Below are 23223 nucleotides of genomic sequence, written 5' to 3'. Positions count from 1 at the left end.
CGCTCGGTGGGGCCGACTTATCAGGTGGGGGATAAGGTATGGTTATCCACCAAAAACATAAGGCTGAGAATTCCCTCTGCTAAGTTGGGTCCCAAGTTTATTGGTCCGTATGAGATTTTAGAGGCGATTAATCCTGTGGTCTTTCGCCTGCGGTTGCCTCCGTCATTACGGATTCCTAATGTGTTCCATAAAGCGCTTCTGAAGCCATCGGTGCCTTCCTCTGATGAGTCTCCCTCGCACCCGCCGCCTGTTATGGTAGATGGGCAGACCGAGTACGAGGTGGAACAGGTGGTGGATTCTCGTATGCTCCGTCGTTCACTTCAGTACTTGGTCCATTGGAAAGGATACGGTCCTGAGGATCGGTCATGGGTGCTGGCACGTTCGGTCCATGCGGATCGGTTGGTCCGGGCCTTTCACGCTCATCATCCAGGGAAGCCTGGGGGCACAGTGGCCCCCCCATTGAGAGGGGGGTACTGTCATGGTCCAGTCCAGAGTTTATCTTCTGCTGTCTTCACTGGTCATGCGGGGGTTAATCTCCTCAGCCTCGTTCTGGAGATAGCTGGGCTATTTCAATCCCTCACAGCCTGCTGACCAGTGTTAGTGATAGCTCAAGCTTGCAGTTTAGAGCCGCTGACCCTTGTACTCTGGTGATCCTCCTGCCTTGGACTGATATTCACGTGTATGACCTGGACTGATTTCTGACCCCGTCTCTTGGTATTCGTTTCTGCTGTTACGTTCCCTCTCTGGCATCTGACTCCCTGGCCTGTACCCCGACCACGTATTTCGTCTCACGTTTTGGACCCCGTGCTCATGTTCGGGCTTTCTGACTCTCGGCTTTGGTATTTTGACTATGTGTATTGCTGCTCCTTCTGGTACATCTGCTCCTGTTAGTTTCTGACTCTGTTCGTCTGACTATTCTCTCTCGTTACCTGTGGCACCTGTGCTGTTGCTCAGGGTTGCTGCTCTTAGTGTATAACCTCTCTTCCCTCACCAGCTCCCCCTGGTGGAGGTTTCACTACATTATTAAAGCACTACTCCAGCTATTTTTTTATTGAACTGGTGGAGTGGTGCTTGAAATGTAATTCCCCTGCCCCTGTCTCATACTACCTACCACCTTCATCCTTTTCCAGCTTTTTCCCTGCATTGAGCTCTTAAGATGCAACTTCTGACTTCCGACCAGTCAGACGTTACAGGCATAAGATGACACCGCGGGATTGGAGCGGCGTTGGTAATAGGTGAAGACACCGAAAGGGGAGCATAAGAACAGAGGCAGAGGGCTTACATTTAAAGCACCACTCCAGTGCTGAAAATAAAAAATGTTGGAGTGGTGCTTCAACTCCTTTTACCCCTTTCAGACGTTGGGCGTAATAATATGCCCCCCTTTGGACTCCCGTTTGGTTGCGGGCTCCGGCGCTGAGCCCACACCTTTCCGGGCATATAACAGCTGATATATACAGCTGACATGTGCGTGCAACAGCTGCGGATGGAATCGCAATCCACCTGTGGCTTTTAACTAGCTAATTTCTGACAGCGGCATTTAACTCTTGCTTACCGAAAGTGCTACCTTTATCCCGCCACTCAGTGACCCCATCACATGATCGTGGGTCACCATTGGGTCGGCATAACAACCAGAGGTCTCCAGCAGACCTCTTCGGTTGTCAAAGCCAGATTGCTATGAGTGCCGACCACCGGGAAGCGCTCATAGCAGGTGACATTTCTGCTATACACAGGCGATCTGATAATCGCCTGTGTGTAGCAGAGGCAATCAAATTTGTGCAGCTTCTATTCTCCCATGGAGACTATTGAAGCATGCAAAAAAGTAAAAAAAATGTTTAAAAATAATGAAAAACTGAAAGAAATAAAAAGTTCAAATCACCCCCCCTTTCGCCCCATTCAATATAAAACGATAAAAAATCAAATGTACACATATTTGGTATCGCCGCATTCAGAATCGCCCAATCAGTATAAAAAAAGAATTAACCTGATCACTAAACAGCGTGATGAGAAAAAAAGACAAAACACCAGAATTATGCTTTTTTGGTCGCTGCAACATTGCATTAAAATGCAATAATGGGCGATTGAAAAGATCGTATTTGCACCTAAATAGTACCATTAAAAAAGTCAGTTCGGCACTCACAAAATAAGCCTTCACCAAACCCCAGATCGCGAAAAATAGAGACGCCACGGGTATCGTAAAATGGTGCAATTTTTTTTTTTAAACAAACTTTGGATTTTTTTTCACCACTTATATAAAAAAGAACCTACACATGTTTGGTGTCTATGAACTCGTAATGACCTGGAGAATCATAATGGCAGGTCAGTTTTAGCAGTTAGCGAACATGGTTAAAGAAAAAAAAACAACTGTGGAATTGCACTTTTTTTGCAGTTTCACCACACTTGGAATTTTTGTCCGGTTTTCCAGTACATGATATGTTAAAACCAATGGTGTCGTTCAAAAGTACAACTTGTCTCGCAAAAAACAAACCCTCACATAGCCATAAAATAAAATAAAAAAATGTTTGGCTCTGGGAAGAAGAAGAGCAAAAAACGAAACAGAAGAAACTGGGTTAACGCAAGCCTGTTTACACCTTCATGACCAGGCCAAATTTTACAATTCTGACCAGTGTCACTTTATGAGGTTGCAGCTCTGGAACACTTAGGCTATGTGCACACGTATGCAGAAAATTTCTGCATAAAAACAGGACTCCTTCCCAGAAAACGCACATTTTTTCTGCGCGTTTTTTTGCTCAATAAATGCATGTTTTTTATGTGTTTGTTCCATGTGTCCCCAGACACATAGAAAATAGCAAGAAATGCGGAATTTTCTGCAAAATTAGCGAGCATGCTGAGTTTTTTTACTGCAAACAGTTTTTTTGCGGAAAAAAACGCATCAATATGCACAAAAAGTGCAAAATGCATTAAAATGAATGGGAAGCTTCTTTTAAGCGTTTAAGCGGATTTTTTGGTAAATCTGCGAAAAAACGCAACGTGTGAACACAGCCTCAAACGTATCCCACGGATTCTAAGAATGGTTGTTTTTTTTCTGTGAGGCTGGGATCACATATGTGAGAAACTCAGATGAGTCTCGCATCTTAATACATGGCTCTGCCGCCAGCACTAGATCGGAGCGTGCGGCTGCATAGAAATACATGCAGCCACACTCTTCGCTCCCAGGTACCAGCGGCAGTGCCGGGTATTAAGATGCGAGACTTGTCTGAGTTTCTCGCATGTGTGATCCTGGCCTGACACATTTTACTTCATGATAGTGGTAAAATTTGTTCGACGTGACTTGAGTTTGTTAAAAAATCAGAAATTTTGCAAATATTTTTAAAATTTTGCAATTATCAATTTGTAAGCCCTTAACCCTTTTCTGACATGTGGCGTACTATCCCGTCCACGGTACCCGGGCCCGTATGATCGGGGACGGGATAGTACGTCACCGCGATCAGCGGCGCTCATGGGGGGAGCACCGCTGATCGTGCCGGGTGTCAGCTGATTATCATCCGGCAGATTAACCCCTGGCACACTGCGACCAAACATGATCGCAATGTACAGGTGCACAGGGAAGAATCACGCAGGGAGGGGGCTCCCTGCGTCCTTCCCTGAGACCTTCGGAACAGCGCGATGTGATTGTGGTGTTCTGAGGGCCTCCTCCCTGCAGGTCCCCTGATCCAATATGGCCACGGGGGCCTTCAGGGTCCTGCAGGGAGGCGGCTTTCTCAGTGCCTGCTGAGAGCAGGCACTGAGAAAGCCAGCAAGGCCGGGGTCACACTGGCGAGGAATACGGACGAGTGAGAGGCGTTAAAAGCACGCATTACACACGGACAAATTATTCTCTATGGGTTTGCTCCCAACAGCCGTATATTTCTCTGGTGTATTCTACGGTCCATGCCAATCGCAGCATGCTGCGATTGTCAGCGTACTACGCCCGTAATACGCCAATGCAAGTCTATGGGTGCGCAAAAAATACGGATTACACACGGACCACACGTGACTTGCGAGAAATACGCACCCGGTGTCTTTTAGAAAAGCCGGCAATTGAGTGCGCTATACAGTAAACTCACACTGACAGGTTTAATAAAGAAAGAATAGATATATACATATATATATATATATATATATATATATATATATATATATATATATATATATATATATATATACACACACACACATACATGTCATTGTGACAAACATATATATATATATTTATATTTCACAGAGTTATTCATAGCAGAATAGCTGCTAATTAAATTGCCGGCTTCTATCAAATCATTCCCCAACCCGACATGAAGTGACACATGGTTTACATTCAGTAAAGGATTTCATTTCATGTTTTTTTATATGTCCCTGACTAATAACTAGATGAGGGCTTGTGTGCAAAATTTGGGAGTTGTAGTTGTTATTTTAAGGGGTTAATTCGTTGTTAAAAAATGCGTGGGCTTCCCATTGCCCTATAGTGTTGAGGAGTGGGTTAATCTAACAAAGGGTTAATGTCACCATTCGATTGTAAGGTGACATTAACCCTTTGTTAGATTAACCCATTCACCACCGCTACAGGGCAATGGGAAGCTCACACATTTTTTAACAACGAATTAACCCCTTAAAACAATAACTACAACTTCCAAATTTTGCACACAAACCCTCATCTAATTATTAGTCAGGGACATATAAAAAAACATGAAATGAAATGCTTTACTGAATGTAAACCATGTGTCATTTCATGTCGGGTTGGGGAGTGATTTGATAGAAGCTGGCAATTTAATTAGCGGCTATTCTGCTATGAAGAACTCTGTGAAATATAAATATATATATGTTTGTCACAATGACGTATATGTATATATATATATGTATTCTATGTGTCTATATCTATTATTTTGTTTCTGTTAGAAACCCTGTCATAGGGCTCCATTATATGTCCATTTTGCAAAGCAGCGAGAAAATCTCGCCATACGGATTGCATACGGATGGCATATGGATTACATACGGATGCTTACATGCGCAAAATACGCAACCACACCTTGCTTACGGATGACATATGGATCATTATTTAGGGGTCATTCATCCGTATTACGCCTGTAAACTACAGACCGTATTTTGCGTCAGTTAGTGTGACCCCGGCCCAACAGTGCATGTCAGATCGCTGATCTGACACTGCACTGCAAAGTGTCAGATCAGTGATCTGACACTTTATTATATTGTCCCACACTGGGACAATATAGTAAAGTTAAAAAAAAAAAAGTGTAAAAATAATTAAAAAATTCACAAATAAATAAAAAAAAATATTCCCTAATAAAAAAAATTTTTGTAACTAAAAAAAAACAAGTATTTAGTATCACTGCTTCCATAATGACCTGCCCTATAAAACTGTCCCACTAGTTAACTCCTTTAGTGAACCCCTTAAAAAAGTAAAAAAACAAGCAAAAACAATGCTTTATCATCACACCGCCAAGCAAAAAGTTCAATAACGCGCGATCAAAAAGACGTATATAAATAACCATGGTACCATTGTAAACGTCATCTTGTCCTGTAAAAAACGAGCCACCATACAGTGTCATCAGCGAAAAAATAAAAAAGTTATAGCTCGCAGAATAAAGCGATGCAAAAATAATTATTTTTTATATAAAATTGTTTATAAAAGCGCCAAAACATAAAAAAATATAAATGAGGTATCACTGTAATCGTACTGACCCGAAGAATAAAACGGCTTTATCAATTTTACCACACGCAGAACGGTGTAAACGCCCCCCCAAAGAAATTCATGAAATGCCGGTTTTTGTTCATTCTGCATCTCAAAAATTGGAATAAAAAGCGATCAAAAAATGTCATGTGCCCGAAAATGGTACCAATAAAAGCATCAACTCGTCCTGCAAAAAATAAGACCTCACATGACTGTGGGTCAAAATGCGGAAAAATTATAGCTCTCAAAATGTGGTGATGCAAAAATTATTTTTACAACAAAAAGCATCTTTTAGGCTTTGTGCCCACGTAAGCTTTTTTTGTGTTTAAGCGTTTTTACCAGCAAAAACACTTAAATTGCTTAAAAGAAGCATTCCATTCATTTTAATGCATTCTGCACTTTTTGTGCATATTGATGCGTTTTTTCCCACGAAAAAAACGCATTGCGGTAAAAAAAGCAGCATGCTTATTAATTTTGCAGAAAAGTCTGCGTTTTTAGCTTTTCTATGAGACTAGGGATGCACGGAAAAAACGCATAAGAACGTGTGGAAAAAATATGATTTTTAATTGTACGACTGTACGTTATAAACTTCTATGAAGCCCTTGGGGGTTCAAAGTTCTCACCATACATCTAGATAAATTCCTTGGGGGGTCTAGTTTCCAAAACAGTGTCATTTGTGGGGGTTTTCCACTGTTCAGGTATATCAGGGGCTCTCCAAATGCGATATGGCGTCAAGCCAATTCTGCGTTGAAAAAGTCCAACGGCGCTCATTCCCTTCCCAGCTCTGCGCCAAAACAGTGGTTTACCCCCACATATGGGGTAATAGCGTACTCAGGACAAATTGCATAATAACTTTTGTGGTCCTGTTTCACATGGGAAAATAATAATTGGGGGTGAAAATATGATTTTTAATTGTACGGTTGTACGTTATAAACTTCTGTGAAGCCCTTGGGGGTTCAAAGTTCTCACCACATCTAGATAAGTTCCTTGGGGGGGTCTAGTTTCCAAAATGGGGTTACTTGTGGGGGGGTTTCTACTGTTTAGGCACATCAGGGGCTCTCCAAACGTGACATGGCGTCCGATCTCAATTCCAGCCAATTTTGCACTGAAAAAGTCAAACGGCGTACCTTCCCTTCTGAGCTCTGCCATGCGCTGAAACAGTGGTTCCCCCCACATATCAGGTATCAGCGTACTCAGGACAAATTGCACAATAACTTTTATTGTCCAATTTCTCCTGTTACCCTTGGTAAAATAAAAAAAATTGGACATGAAGTAATTTTTTGTGAAAAAAGTTAAATGTTCCTTTTTTTTTTTTAAACATTCAAAAAATTCCTGTGAAGCACCTGAAGGGTTAATAAACTTCCTGAATGTGGTCTTGAGTACCATTAGGCGTTCAGTTTTTAGAATGGTGTCGCTTTTTGGTATTTTATATCATATAGACCTCTCAAAGTGAAGTGATGTGGTCCCTTAAAAAAAAGGTGTAAAAATGAGAAATCGCTGGTCAACTTTTAACCCTTATAACTTCCTAACAAAAAAAAAAAATTTTGGTTCCCAAATTGTGCTGATGTAAAGCAAACATGTGGGAAATGTTACTTATTAAGTTTTTCGTTTGCCATATCTCTGTGATTTAAGGGCATAAAAATTCAAAGTTGGAAAATTGCGAAATTTTCAAAATTTTTGCTAAATTTCCGTTTTTTCACAAATAAATGTTATATGAATGAAATTTTACCACTAACATGAAGTACAATATGTCATGAGAAAACCATGTCAGAATCACCAGGATCCACTGAAGCGTTCCAGAGTTATTACCTCATAAATGGACAGTGGTCAGAATTGTAAAAATTGGCCGGTCATTAACGTGCAAACCACCCTTGGGGGTAAAGGGGTTAACCATAGAGTTATGTCACACAAAATAGTTAATAAATAACATTTCCCACATGTCTACTTTACATCAGCATGATTTTTGAAACATAATTTTTTTGTTAGGAAGTTATAAGGAATTTGACCATCAATTTCTCATTTTTCCAACAAAATTTACAAAACCATTTTTTTTAGGGACGCATCACATTTGAAGTGACTTTGAGGGGCTTATATGACAGAAAACACACCATTCTAAAAACTGAACCCCTCAAGATGTTCAAAACCACATTCATGAAGTTTATTAATACTTCAGGTGCTGCACGGGAACTGAAGCAATGTGGAAGGAAAAAATGAACTTTTATCTTTTTTCACAAAAATTTTACTTTAGATCCAAATATTTTTATTTTCACAAGAGTAACAGGAGAAAATGGACCACTAAATTTGTTGTGCAATTTCTCCTGAACACGTTGATACCCCGGGTGTGGGGAAAAACTACTGCTTGGATGCACAGCTGGGCTCGGAAGAGAACAAGCACCGTTTGACTTTTTGAATGCAAAATTGGCTGTAATCGAAAGGGGATGGCAAGTCGTGTTTAGCGAGCCCCTGATGATCCTAAACAGTAGAAACCCCCCACAAGTGACCCAATTTTGGAAAATAGATCCTTCAAGGTATTTATTTAGATGTGTGTTGAGTACCTTGAATCCCCAGGTGCTTCACAGAAATGTTGAGCTATAAAATTTAAAAAATTACATTTTTTCCATAAAAATGTTTTTTTAGCCCAACATTTTTTATTTTCATAAGAGTAACAGGAGAAACTGTACAACATATTTTGAGGTCAATTTTCTCCTTAGTATGCTGATACCCCATATAAGGGGAAAAACTATTGTTTTGGTACACGGCAGGGCTCAGAAGTAAAGTAGTGACGTTTTAGAATGCAGACATTGATGGAATGGTCTGCGGGTGCCATGTCTTGTTTTAAGATCCCATTATGTGCCTAAACAGTGGAAATCCCTCAAGAGTGACCCCCTTTTGGAAACTAGAATTTATCTAGACATGTGGTGAGCACCTTGAATCCACAAGTGCTTCACAGAATTTTACAACGTTAATCTGTGAAAATGGAAAAAAAATATTTCTCACAAAAATGTTGTTATATCCCCAAATGTTTTAATTTTCACAAGGGTAACAGGAGAAAATGAACATCAAAATTTGTAGTGCAATTTCTTCTGAGTGTGCCAATAACCCATATGTAATCGAAAACTACTTATAAGGCACAGTGCAAAGCTCAAAAGGGAAGAAGCGCCATGTTGGAGTTCAGATTTTGCCAGAATGGTTTGAGGGGGCTATGTAACATTGGCAGAGCCCCTGAGTTGCCAGAACAGCAGAAATCCCCATAAGAGACCTCATTTTACCAGCTACATGCGCCAATAAATTAACCTAGGGGTGCAGTTGTAGTACTCGCAGGTGCGCAGGATGCAGTGACGAGTCGTGAGATGATAGATGCTTTTCCCTCGCCGTCCGGGTTGGTGGTCTCTCGGCGTGGAGTTGCTGGGCCCAGTTGCTGAGACGGTGATGGAGTCTTTGCGCGCTCCGGCGCACTGATGCCGCTTGAGCCCCACAGGCTCCCATGGGGTCCTCGGATGGGTGGACCGCAGCCCCTGGCCTGAGGCACGCGGCACCGATGAGTGGTGGCGCAGGGCTGGCCACCTGCACAGCTGACGACTGCGACTGGGACCCTCGAACAGCGGAGGCCCAGCCTCGGCTGCGGGCCGGAGCGGGCCGGTGGGGATCGCCGGCGGTGTTGCACTTGCCACGGCTACTCACGGGGACAGAGCGGCTGCGGGTGGCAGGAGACAGGCCGCAGCCGCGGGTTGGAGTGAGAGGGCAGCGGCCGCGGGCGACCGCGGGTAGGCCGCAGCCGCAGGCTGAGAAGGGGCGGCAGCAGCTGTGGGTTGAACTGAGGCCGCAGGGGCTGCAGGCTGGAGTGGGGGAGCAGGCTCTGGGTATCCGCCCCGGTACCGTCCTCCTGAAGTCCTCCGTGAGCGTCCCCCCTGACACTGATGAGTTGCTCTCGCTCTCAGCTGCTTCCACCGTCTCCTTCTGTCTCTGCGTCCGTCTGCTGACTCATCGCCCGGGGAATTCCCCACCCCCTTTATACTTGTCCATCCCCTAGGCCTCCTGTCTGTCAAGGTCACCCGTCTCTGAATTCTGCCCCCCGGGGACAGTTTCCCCCGGAACCCAGATGACGGCTCCCTTGGTTCCGGCCTGGCCACTCGAGGGGGGCCGTTCCTCCCACACAGTGATCATATTGACACCACATGTGCCTCATGGAATTTTATGCCATTGGATGGTAAAGAAAGAATTACATTTTCACCACTAAAATGTTATTTTAGCACCAAGTTTTTAATTTTTCTAAGGGCTAGTATGAAAAAATGAACCTCAGTCTGTTGTAAAAATTTTGCCTCAGTGCGCCAATATCCTACAAATAATTGGGAAACACTTTTTAGGCACAGTGCAAAACTCGAAAGGGAAGGAGTGCCATATTCTAGTTCAGATTTTACTGTTATGGTTTGTGGGTGCCATGACCCACTGGGTAAGCCCCTGAGGTGCCAGAACAGCAGAACATCCCATAAATGGCCCCATTTAAAAAGACTACACCTCTCAAAGAATTCATCTAGGGGTGCAGTGAAATTTGTACCACAATTTCCGCTGAATGTAGAAATACCCCTTATGAGGCTGTACAGTACTGCTTTAGCCATATGGAGAGACTCGAGAGGGACAGAGCTGTTTGCCTCCAGGAGAGCAGATTTTCCTAAAACAGTTTGCGGACTCCATATGCAGAGTCCCTAAGTGACAGAGGAACAGAATCCCCTCTCAAGTGACCCAATTTTGGAAATTATACCCCTTTGGGAATTTATCTATTGGTGTAGCAACTATTTTGACTCCATCGGTGTTTTACAGAAACTGGCACCAGTGAATGTTGCTGAGGGAAAATTACAAACTGCCACAGTAGCACTCAGTAAGTTTTAGTTACCAGTTAAGGCTGGTTTCACATTAGCGCTTTTTAAGCGCACGCACGGCCGGGGGTAGCTCCGCCCCCGAGCCGGCTCTCTGCCCGGCGTGCCCGCCCCTTGCTTGTAGCGCCGCCTCCTAGAGCACAGCGGCCCCTGCGATCGGCGCACCCTATCTTTAGCATAGGGTGCGCAGATCGTGCGCTAGTTGCGCATTGACATGCGCTGCGCACTTTTGACGGTGCGCCGTGCGCGCCAAAATCTGAAAAGTTTGATTTTGGCGCGCACGGCGCACCGTCAAAAGTGCGCAGCGCAGGTCAAAGCGCAACTAGCGCACGGCCTGCGCACGATCTGCGCACCCTATGCTAAAGATAGGGTGCGCCGATCGCAGGGGCCGCTGTGCGCTAGGAGGCGGCGCTACCCCCGGCCGTGCGTGCGCTTAAAAAGCGCTAATGTGAAACCAGCCTGAGTCATTGTAGTGCCCCGGACGTTGTAGTCCCCAGTACATTGTAGTGCCCATACATTGTGCCCAGCTCGTGCTTCTGGAGACATGCATCGGTAAATTAGGCAAGCTCCCATAGCTACAGAAATGCCAAACATGTGGACACTATATGTGGTTTATGCACACTGGGGCTTAGAAGGGAGGGGGGACATTTGGATTTGAGAGCACAGTATTTGCTCAATTTCTTTTACAGGGCGAGGAGCCATTTTGCTTTTACAGAGCCTTTATTCTACCAGTAGCATGGAAATCCCACAATATTTCTGTTAACAGATGATGGATCTTAGTGGGGACTTGCATTTTTTTGGATTAATTTGAAGATTTATTAGGAACATTTTACATAACATTTTTGATCACATTTATCCAGCGCTCTATGTTGAGCACTTACTTTGGGGTTTCCATCTAAATCTCCGAGTGACGTGATTCAGATGAAACCCCTGAGGGATCCATTCACTATAATAAGGCAGCAATTAGGACTCCATCTGGCCTCTGTTCAGCGTTGTCCTTCTTTTCAGAAATACACAAAACTCTGGCAGACCATGCTTTTACACATGCTTAAAAAGATGGACACTGCTGGATAATAGGTCAGATGGTGTCCACAGTGCCTCCATCAGCCTCATGATAAGGAATCTTCTGCAGAGAGTAGCGCCTGAATCACGTATTTCAGAGACTTACATGGAAACCCTGATGTAAGAATGTGACCCAAGCATTACTGTGATCTTTGTGAGACAGAATGAAAAAAAAATCAAAAACAGGTGAAGAATTGTTTTTTAGAATAAAGGTGCTTTCCAGCCTGCCCCGACATGCCATTTGCATAGCTGCTTTTTAAAGGGGAGCTATGCAAAATGTGCATCAGGGCAGCCTGCTTTCCCTATGCTTTATACTGGATAATAACTTTTCTCCACAATATTTTGTATGTTAGATATTTTTAATTAATTTCAATAAATTTACATGTTTAAACTTCTATTGGTGTTTCGCGGCTACTCCATTTTTGGTGGGTTCACAAATTTCTGATAGAATATAGGAGTACTCCACTCCTCTATTCTTCAGATTAAGGATTAACACCCAAGTAGGTTATGTTTCCAACCTGGTTATATAATATGTGCTTTATAAATGTTTAGTAGTCCACTTAGAAGCCTATAGAAAAAAAATTCACCAAAACTACACAGTTCAAGTGTCTTTAGACACACAAAGGGAGGAGTTTTCATGAATTTATATCCACATTGTCTGGATATTTAGGTTGTGTTCACATGTAGTGTAAATGCTGAATTTTTTCTGCTTTTCTATTTATACAGAAATCCTGCTGCGTTTATGTGTCCAAGCAAAGTGAATGTGATTTCATGAAAACTGTGCTCACTGTGTGTGTCTAACGACACTGCTGAACTATGCGGTTTTGGTGCTTCTTTTCTCTAAAAGCTTCTATGTGGAGCCTGAAATATAACGCATGTAAAAAATTTCAGTTATTTTTTTAAGTGCAGAATCTAAGCTTTTCTATATTGTAATAAAACACATTAAAGCCGCTGCCTCAAATCTGCACCAAAAATGCATCAAATAAGGGGGAAAAGGCATAAAAAAAGCAAAAATGCAATAATTACTGCCTCCTCCATCTTCTCCTCCTACCAGGGTAGGAAAAAAAATTGTAAATGGGTGTGGTTTGGAGTATGGCTAAAGGCGTGGTCAAAACTTGCTCTACATGCCACAAGGTTTCTCACTCTTTCGGTTCTGTAAAAAGTTTGGAGGTATATTAAATGTTAAAAAGGTCTATCAATAAGGAAGTTTGCATCTATTGAGTTCAATGTGTAATCAGCAATCAACTGCTGTACTGCTGTAAACATATAATGGACACATAATTATTATGATTATTATAATATATAATAAATCTGAATTTTCAATCTTCAAGAGTAATTACTTAAAGAAATTGTCCTCTACTTGGACAAATTCTGCTCATACCCCTTGCTTGGGCCTGATAAAATAATAAAGCCTATACTCGCCTCCTGTGCTGGCGCCGGTGGTGTTGGCACTCGCTCTCCCCCGGGCTCTTGTGCTGTTGTTACACATGATGCCGGCACCCAATCAGCGCTGGTGTCATTGTCCTGTCTAATTGAGCAAGAAAAGGAAGTCCGAGATCAGCTGCAGCCCGGACTACTACTTCATGTTCGATTTGTCTGAAGGCGTGGACAGTATCGCCAGTGCTGACTGGGCGCCGGCGTCACATGTCACAACAACCGCACAGGGGGCCCCAGTACCACTAGTGCTGACACTGAGGGAATGGCGCCGACACAGAGAGTGAGTATAGGCTTTATTATTTTATGCGGGCCAAACATTTTGATCAAGAATGGGTTGTCCTAGTAGTGGAAAACCCCTTTATTATAAACCCTGGCCTTGGTCTAATAGGAAAAGCAATGCTACTGTGGTCTATCAGGTAGATTACTGCTCAGAGCGGATGTTCACATTAGGTAAAGGATTAGACTTACCTTGAGGTCACAATAAATGTTTTCTTTAGCATCACTGTTGAAGAAGGAAATATTGTTTGTGTCCTGTAACAAAATTATTGGGAAAAAAGCAATTAAAAACTTTTCATGGAAATCTATCAAGGCAAGGACATCAAGTGGATCCACCCTTCTCACATAACCACTTTCATGACACTGACAGCTTTCATTTGTGTTTTAAAAGAGTAGTAGCATACTTCTTTAGGTACAGAATATCATTGCTTCAATCCCTAAGGGTATGTGCACACGCTGTGGATTCTGCTGCGGATCCTCAGCGGATTTGCCTCTGCGGATCCGCAAGCAATGTACAGTATAATGTTATTCAATGGGTTTTAGAAACCACAGTGCACATGCTGCGGATTTTTCCGTGCGGATTTGCTATGGTTTTAAATCCGCAGCATGTCGATTCTTTCTGCGGATTCCACAGCGGTTTGACACCTGTTTCATTGTCCAGGTGTCAAACCGCAGGGGAAAACTGCAGGTCACTTTACCTGCGGTTTTACCTGCAAATGCGCACAGAAAAATCGGCAGGTGAATCTGCACTGTGTGCACTCACCCTAAGGCTGAATTCACACATTCATGGAATCACGGTCCATCTACAGACCAGAAAGTACTTACTGGCTGCTGATCTCCAAATCTGAATTCAGCAGCCTTATATATGCCTATGAAGCTGCAGAGTTGAGATCGGGAGACCTGCAATCAGTCCATACATCATAGTTCGTACACGGACTGTCTTTCACAGACATCTGGATTTCACTACACCCTGACGGGTAAATAACACTTTTTCCACATGACTGATGTCTTGGATCCATTACTCCGTTAAGATTGGACACTCCTTCCAAGCATTATGTTTAACTATTTATAACCCCTTTTGGCATGTGAGGCGCAGCTCTGATAGGCTGGAATCGCACATGCAGTTTTTGCAGCAGTTCCACAGCAGTGGATCCGGATCTGTCTTTTCTTTATGCTGGATTGACACTCAATATTTAATTTCTTGTCTTATGGATGTTTAAGCAGTTTTTTCTTATTCAGCTAGATGTAGAGGTGAGCAAATGGATTCAAGTAAATTTGCTTTGAATTTTGCAAAAATTCAAATTGGCGAGAAACCTATTCTTTTACTTGTTTTAAGTGCTTTTTTTAGTGTCAGAAAGGAGCTATAAAATAAAAATACTTTGCATTCAACCTGCCTTCAGCTGTTGCCCTGTGACATTATGACATACTGTAGCTTGAGGGTTATTCAGCATCAGAGACACTGATGAGGTCAGAGAACACCAGAGCCATGAGGAGAAAGTGAACCAGCAGAGGACCAGGCAGGGAGCCGTTGCACAAGAACAGGTGAGGGGCACAAGGCGATTATAAATTCCCGATTCATTAAGACTGGCATTGTGCATTGCAGTCTTGGGGTGCTTTCACACTGCGAATTTGCCCACGTTCAGTGTTCCCTTAGGGCAGTGTTTCTCAACTCCAGTCCTCAAGACCCACCAACAGGTCAAGTTTTCAGGATATCCTTAGCATTGTACAGGTGATTTCAACACCTGCTCAAGCATTAATTCCATCATCTGTGCAATACTAAGGAAATCCTGAAAACATGACCTGTTGGTGGGTCTTGAGGACTGGAGTTGAGAAAAAATGGCTCGCGTCCAAACCCTTTGGAAAATGGGTGTATGCCTGTTTCCAATATTGCGTATTCACCCAAAAAAGATGCACGTCAGAGCACATGTTGACTGTCAGTATCATTATAGTCTACGACCCAGTCAACGCATATGCCTGAATCCTGTTTCGCAGGAGGTTTGGACACAAGTCCTGTTGGAATCACTGAACGTGGGCAAAAACGCAATGTGAAAGGAGCCCGAGTTAACTGGGCCACAGGAGTAACAAGTGCCCAATTAGCTTACAAGTGCCACGAGCCTACGTCAGAAATACATTTCTGTCAGGGACTAGAGCCCATTTCTGACATAAGTTACGCAACTAAAGTGGTGCAACTTTTCATGAATTTGACAGGCCAGCTAAGCCATGCCCCATCCACCCTTGCTTGGCTCATATTGGCATAGGCATAATGAACTGGTGTGGAAACGCCAAAAGTGGCAATATTTTTGTGATTCCCTCTCTAGCTAGCTGATGCGCTAAAGTCTATAGTCAAACGCTGAGGTTTCTACATGCAAAGCATTGAATCGTTTTTTGGGGTCAGTGGTGTTTGGAGATTCTTTCAAAAGAGTTAGAGGAAGTGCACATGACTAGATTTTAGTGATCAAAGCCGCTTCAAGAAAAAGTGGCTTCGCTGGCGGCTTTGCATTCTTTTTTGCCACTAGCATCTTTTCTGTAATTTAAACTATAACTAGCGAGCAGCTCCCTAGTGGAAGCTGCCCAAGGAATTGAACATGATACTTCTTTAACCACTTTGCGGTTCCCGAACCCTAAAGCCGATAAAAGAAGTAACAAAAGACTGAGCATGTGCCCAGTAGTGTCGTTTTTACACTGCTGTGCATTATGTTCACTTTTTGTGGCACCTTTTCAGGCGGGTCCCAGAAGAAATCCAAATGAAAAAGATATTGTGTACACACACAGCCTCATAGAAAAATTATAGAAAAAAAAAGCGCATGTACAAAGTGTAAAAATGAAAAACACCTCCACAAACTCATGGAAAAACTGCCATAAAAGGGTTATTCCCATCTTAGCAATTTCTTTAAAAATTTAAAGATTGCGGATTCTTTAATAACTTGGAAATAACTTTTTAAAATGTCTTTCTTCAAATAATAGCATTTTTACAATCTAAATAACCCCACTGTTTTCAGAAAGCCTAAGGTTTGTGCACACAATGTATTTTAAATTCAGGCAAGCTTTTTAAATAGAACCCATTTAAGAAACTCCAGCATTATTTTGTAGTATTTTTAAAACACTACAAAAAACACCAGGCAGCTTCTTTCTGTCTGTTTCAGCACCCCATAGACTTATTTACTTAGTTTGCGGTGTCTTTCTACACACCTGATGAAAGATCAGGTCACTTTTTTTAACCATTTTACATCTTTCGAAACAGTTAAAAGACAATAAAAAGACTTGAACGTATGAATAGCAAGTTGTTTTGACATAGAAATCCCTATGTTCAATATATTGATCATTTTTAGGGCCCTTTCTCATATGGGTTTCAGAGGGAATGACGCATGCATACACCCATGTACTTTTCCATTTTTCTGTATCTACTTCTGTATTTGACTCAAAAAAAACTGCAGCTGTTTTAGCAATAATGGCAATTACCTTGTGTAGCGCATTTTTTAATGTGTGTTCCATGCCTTTTTTCTCTAGCACGTGAAGAACTGCATCATGGACGGTTAGAAAAAGCATTGATGTTTTAATGTTGTCATCAAAAAATGAACCTTGCTTTAACTTTTCCACCACAGAATCTATTGGATGAAAATGTGCTCATGGTTAAAAGTGAATTACATATGGCAACTGTTTGATTAGGTTTATGGCATATCATTTGGCAATTTAAAAAAAAAAAATAATGTTGTCTAAAAATGATTTTATTGCTTTTATCCTATGTGACTGCAGACTGAAAAATCATAACAGTGTGGTCATGTGCCAAGTAGACTCCTGCACTTCTCTCAATTTTCATTTATTAAAGCATCATTCCAGTGTTTTTTTAATTCAGCACTGTAGTAGTATCACTAATACAGGTTCCCTATGCCTAGTAATATACTTACCAGCCACTGTCTTCAGTTGTTCCTGGCTCCACTCAGGACCTTCCCTACCTATATTAGTGCCACCCCTCCAGCGCTGAAACAAAAAAAAAATGCCTGAGTGGTGCTTTAAGAAAAGCCAAATGAGTCTAGTTGGTCCATTACTGCAGGTATGCAAATCCCACACATGTGGTAACACGATCGCCAACCCGTATGGGGAAGACAGGGAAATTGTGACAGTGTGAGAACTGTATACTGTCACAAGTCGGTAGTGGCAGTCCCAGAGTGACTGCAGACTCAATCCCAATCAGTGTTTCTCAACTCCAGGCCTCAAGACCCACCAACAGGTCAAGTTTTCAGGATTTCCTTAGTATTGCACAGGTGATAATTTCATCACCTGCTCAAACATTAACAGCATCACCTGTGCAATACTAAGGAAATCCTGAAAACATGACCTGTTGGTGGGTCTTGAGGACTGGAGTTGAGAAACACTGCTTTAAATCAACTTTTTATGGTTGTATTTTTTTGTATGGTATGTTTTGATATGATATGCTTTTATCCTTATTCTGAACATTTTCATATTGTTTTTTTTCTATCGATTTATTTATATGACGACAGCTTATTCTGAAAAATCATCTGTAATGCTAAGTGCTCTTCAACATGACAGCTATTTTTCTATCTGAATCCAGAATTCATGAGTCATGGGTTTGAGGTCAGGGCCCACTGTTTTCTCAAGTTCCTCTATCTCAAACTTGTGTTTTTATAGGCCTCCATTTGTGCACAAGACATTTGGTACAAACTTGGAAAGATGCAATGATGCAAAATGTGAGTGATTTAGTATTAAAGAGGACCTTTCACCAAACTTTGCCTTTTAAACTGTACATCCTGCACATCGTAGGAATGTACATAAAAACGTTTCTTTTTTTCTTTTATGTGCAGTTTATAAGGCAAAATTTGGTGAACAATTCTCCTCACCATTACCCTTCGCCCAAAATAAAGGGCATAAAAACATATTTTCTCTCCTTCACTGCATATCACAGTAGGCACTATGCTATCCAGTATTATTCCTTGGGCATCCAGTAAACCAATACTGCCACATAGAAAAATTAGCATTATAATTGTAGAGAACATACTGTAAGTCATTGATGGCTGCTTTACACCACTCCAGCTGGCTATTTTTGCCCCTAGTCAGTTTCGCTACACAATAATAGCACTTTTCGTAAAAACTGAGCAGATATAAAATATTTTTATTTTAGATGCCTTGATGCACTCATTTGGAGAGCTTTAAACTAGAGCAATGTGGGATGGGAAATATACGGCCAGGAAAAAGTATGAATTCTATTGAGAACTCTGAAAGTGGAAATAAAGAATACAGACAAGAAATTCTGATTAAAAATGGAGGAGCAAGAAAAAACAACTACAAACTAAAATGTGTCTATACAAATGCACAGCGCATGAGAAACAAACAAGGAGAATAGGAGCTGCTAACATAGGAAGAGAGTATGATGTCATAGGCATCACTGAACATTGGTGGGATGATACACATGATTGGAATACAAACATTGAAGACTTTCCATCAAATAAAGTCATATTTATATGAACCAACCCTAAATCTATGGGTGACACTTCATAGATGATTAGATTCAACTGAGAGCTACCAAGTGCAGTTTTACCTTGAAGGCTACAACTTATTTATAAGACACAGGCTTAACAAGAGCGGAGGTGGTGTTGCATTGTTTGTTAGGAAAGCGTATATCTCCACAGAGAGCCAAGCTTCAGAGAATGGTAGCTCTGTAGAAATTCTTTGGGTAAGAATAAAGGAGAGAAGAACAGAAAGGACACTATTGTACGTGTTTACTATAGGCCACCTGGACAGACTGAAGATATGGATCAACTCTCCTAGGTAGAAGAGAGAACAAGAGGATCTGCCTTCTTGGACCAAATTCTTATCATCACTGAAAATAGTTGAGGACGTAAAGGTGGCTGGGAATTTAGGAGGGCACGTTCATGCTATTCTCGAATTTTGGATTACAAGAGGAGGAAGACTTGCGAGAACTGAGACTTTAAGGGTGGACTTCAGAGCAGAAAATTTTATTGAACTCTGAAAGATGGAAGGAAATGTCCAATGGCTGGATGTCCAAGAAGGATGGGAGATTTTGCTAAATTAAATTCTCACTGCGCAATCAGTAACTAACAATCCCAAAAAGAAGTAAGAATCGGAAGCATTTAAAGAGACCATGATCGATGAACACAGAAATAAAACACTTGCTAAAAAGGAAAAAACAAATATACATCCAATGGAAAAAGAGGGGCATATCTAAAGAAGAATATAATATTGTCTGCAGGGAATACAGGGCAAGCGTTAGAAGAGCTAAAGCCATTAATGAAGTGATACTTGCAAGGGAGTCCAAAAGCAGTAAAAAAAGATTTTGTGGGTATGTCAAAAGCAAAAGAAAAGTCAAAGATGCTATAGGATTTTTGCAAGTTGAAAAGGATGAAGTGCAGTCTGATAGATAAATATACATCAACTTCAAACCTGACTCCAAGTGTACAACAAAGTTACCTACAAATATGAACGGCTTTACATAAATAAAGAGTTCCAAACAACCCATTTAAGATGATATTTATGCAGAACATTGCTGCTAAATGCAAATCTTTCTTCCAACTTTCTATGCGAGAACTCCACGTGGAGATCTCTATTTTTTATTTTTCCCCTCCTTTCCTTTTTTTGTTACCCCTTCCTTCCCTATATTTTATATACAATCTCAATAAACAGATTTGAAAAGAAAAGGGTGAAGTGGTCAAAAATGATGTTGAGATGGCCAAACTTTTAAATTCCTATTTTGCATCTGTGTTCTCTAAGAAAGGACAGCACCGTGCCTGAGTGGTTAGTATAATAAATACATAAGTAAATAAAGGAAATGTAACATAACTGATCTTCACTGTGCTATAGAAGGAATAAAAGAATCTACACCAATGTTTCCCAACTCTAGTCCTCAAGAGCCACCAACAGGGCATGTTTTCAGGATTTCATTTGTATTGCCCAGGTGATGGAATTATTGCCTGTGCAGGTACTGCAATGATCACCCGGGCCATACTAAGGAAATCCTGAAAACATGAACCGTTGGTGGCTCTTGAGGACTGGAGATGGGGAACACTGATCTACACTATCTACACTATCTATAAACAGAGACATGGTGAGTGAACACTTAGTTACCGTATTTACATAGTAACATAGTTTTTTAAGGTTGAAGGAAGACTCTAAGTCCATCTAGTCCAACCCATAGGCTAACATGTTGATCCAGAGGAAGGCAAAAAAAACCCATGCAAATAATAAGCTCTACACTGGGGGAAAAACTCCTCACCGACTCCACATACGGAAATCAGACTAGTTCCCTGGATCAATGCCCTATCAAGGAATCTAGTGTATATAACCTGTAATATTATACTTTTCAAGAAAGTCATCCAGGCCCTTCTTAAATTTTAGTAGGTAATCACTCATTACAACATGATATGGCAGAGAGTTCCATAGTCTCACTGCTCTTACAGTAAAGAATCCGCGTCTGTGAGTATGCTTAAACCTTCTTTCCTCCAGACGTAGAGGATGCCCCCTTGTCCCTGTCACAGGTCTGAGATTATAAGACGCTTCCCAAATTTTGAAGAGGAAAATAGCAAAAATAAATTAATAAAATGGTGGTGCATCTTCTAGTCCATTTTTATGGTAGCTTATTGAGGGGATGGCTGTGGAGGAACAGGTTCCCATGAGGCATGGTCTCTGCTGCACGAAGCTGGCTGTGGCAGGAGTGGGGCGATGATGCAATCCCCAGGCTGGGAGGAGGCGGCCATTTTCTCGAAGTTCACTGTGTGGAAAACCATGAGAAGTGTGGGGGCTTCAGCAATATTTTGTGAAAGCACGGAGCCAGACAAACACCCCTTTCTTCCAGCCTGGGCATGCAGCATGACCACAATCCTGCTGCTGCTGCCAGCTTCCTGCAGCAGAGACCCTACCTCCTAAGACCGCACTCCACTGCAGCCGCCTCCCCTGGTATACTACATTTGGATTATAAGGTGTACCCCCATTTTCCCCAAAATTTTTTAGAAAAGACATGTGTCTTATAATCTGAAAAAATATGGTAATTTAAATTAATACAAATCTCATGATCTAGATGAATTACATCCTAAGGTACTGAAAGAGTTGGCAGAGGAAATTGCAGAACCACTAGCCAGAACCTTGAAAATTCCTGGAGAACAGGAGAAGTCTCAGTAGATTGGAGAAGAGCAAGTGTTGTCTTCAAACAAGGAAAGAAGATGGAGCCTGGAAATTACAGGCCACCTTACTTCTATACCAGGAAAGCTCTTTGAACAAATTATAAAACAGCATGAATGTATTAATACAGTAATTAACCAAAGCCAGCTTGGGTTTGTAGCAAACAAGTCATGCCAGACTAATCTAATTTATTTCTATCATGGAATCACTTCGTGGGTTGATCAGGGAAATGCAGTAGATATAGTGTACCTTGACTTCAGCAAAGCATTTGTAAAGGGGATGAGTATCTCATACTATCCTTATTGAAAAAATGACCAAGTATGGGATTGACAAGGCTACGGTTAGGTGGATTCATAACTCTCTCAATGATCGTGCTCAAAGAGTGTTAATAAGTGGTTGCACATCTAATTGGAATAGTGTCTCTCAAATTGGGTACCACAACAAAGCTCCCTCTTGGTCTCAGTGTTGTTCAACATTTTTATAAATGATAAAGGAACTGAAGGTAAACTAATTAAATTTGCAGATGATGCAAAGTTAGTAGGGATAAATAACACTAGAGAGGACAGAGAAAGGGATTCAGAAGGATCTAGATTAACTTGAACAATGGACAGCAAATAATTGAATTGTATTTAATGAGGAGAAATGCAAGATTCTACATCTGGGCAAGAAAAGCAAAAATTAGATCTACAGAATGGGAAGAATAGAACTAAGCAAAAGCACATGTGAAAAATAATATGGGCATACTTAAGAATCATAGACTGCACATTACTCAACAGTGTGATGCAGCAGTAAAAAAGCATACACAATTCTGGGATGTATTAAGTGAAGCATAGAGTCTAGATCATGTGAAGTAATTATCACCCTCTACTCCTCCTTGGTGAGTGCTCATCTGGAATACTGAGTCCGGTTCTGGGTAGCAAATTTTAAAAAAGACACTGAAAAACTGGAGCAAGTTTAGAGAAGAGATACCAAGATGGTAGTGAATATGGAGCTATTGTACGACTTAGCCACATACCAATTACATTTTCGAATTGGCAGAACACCTTCCAGGGTCATGATCCGGTCTACCACCCCAGGGGATAGATACGCGGAATGGCTAGGAGAAGCCAGGTAGCGATGTCGTGTTTGGTTTCCAAGTGTAACGGGGGCCTGGCCAGAGCTGATGGTGCCAGAGCTGCAGCATTTGACCTTCCATTGTCAAGTTATGATCATTGTTTTGGAATTTTAGCCACAAAACCCCAGGGGAGGTGAAATTAGGACCATCCTGGGTGTGGCCAACCAAGGGGTTAAAAAGCTTGTGTAAGGCCATGTGCTCTCTCCCTCTTTTTGTAATGCTTGCTGTTCACTTCTAAAGGGAGGCCAGGTCGAGTAATGTGCTGGGAGGAACTGGAACCAGCTGCGGCCTAGCACACATGGTCAAACATCAAATATTTGACATGATTCATCTGTTTATCTTTTGTACTTCACCTGTATTTGTCTATCTGACCATTGTATATGTATAACCATTGTGTACATAGTGTATTGTCTAGTGTGCCATTAAGATGATTAAATATATAATTTAACCTTGGACTGCTCTTTTATCTCGATCCACGAATCCACAAGTCTGTGTTCTCTGTTTTAACTTCATATGCAACCGAGGCTGGCTTCTTGCCCGATGTAATCCTGTTAACGGACAGGGCTTATATCTAACGAGGAACTTGTGACAATCCTACCGGGCTAGCAGCGCTCTGTTTCATTGGTGCTAGT

At 41.8% G+C, this 23223-nt stretch overlaps 1 protein-coding gene across 1 annotated transcript in view; it reads right to left on the bottom strand.

Moving 5' to 3' along the window:
- Positions 1–23223, bottom strand: part of LOC141087757 (chloride anion exchanger-like) — a 129399-nt gene that overhangs the window by 18107 nt on the left and 88069 nt on the right. The window contains exons 19-20 of the mRNA XM_073573549.1: positions 16789–16934; positions 13522–13584 (exon numbers count right to left, since the gene is read on the bottom strand). Of these exons, the coding sequence (XP_073429650.1) occupies positions 13522–13584; positions 16789–16934 (209 nt within the window). The remainder of the gene's footprint in view (positions 1–13521; positions 13585–16788; positions 16935–23223) is intronic.

The sequence above is a fragment of the Dendrobates tinctorius genome, unplaced genomic scaffold (assembly GCF_039654945.1).
Source record: "Dendrobates tinctorius isolate UK_male_01 unplaced genomic scaffold, ASM3965494v1 ptg000035l, whole genome shotgun sequence".
Lineage (NCBI taxonomy): Eukaryota > Metazoa > Chordata > Amphibia > Anura > Dendrobatidae > Dendrobates > Dendrobates tinctorius.
This window is presented reverse-complemented; position numbering and strand designations above follow the sequence as displayed.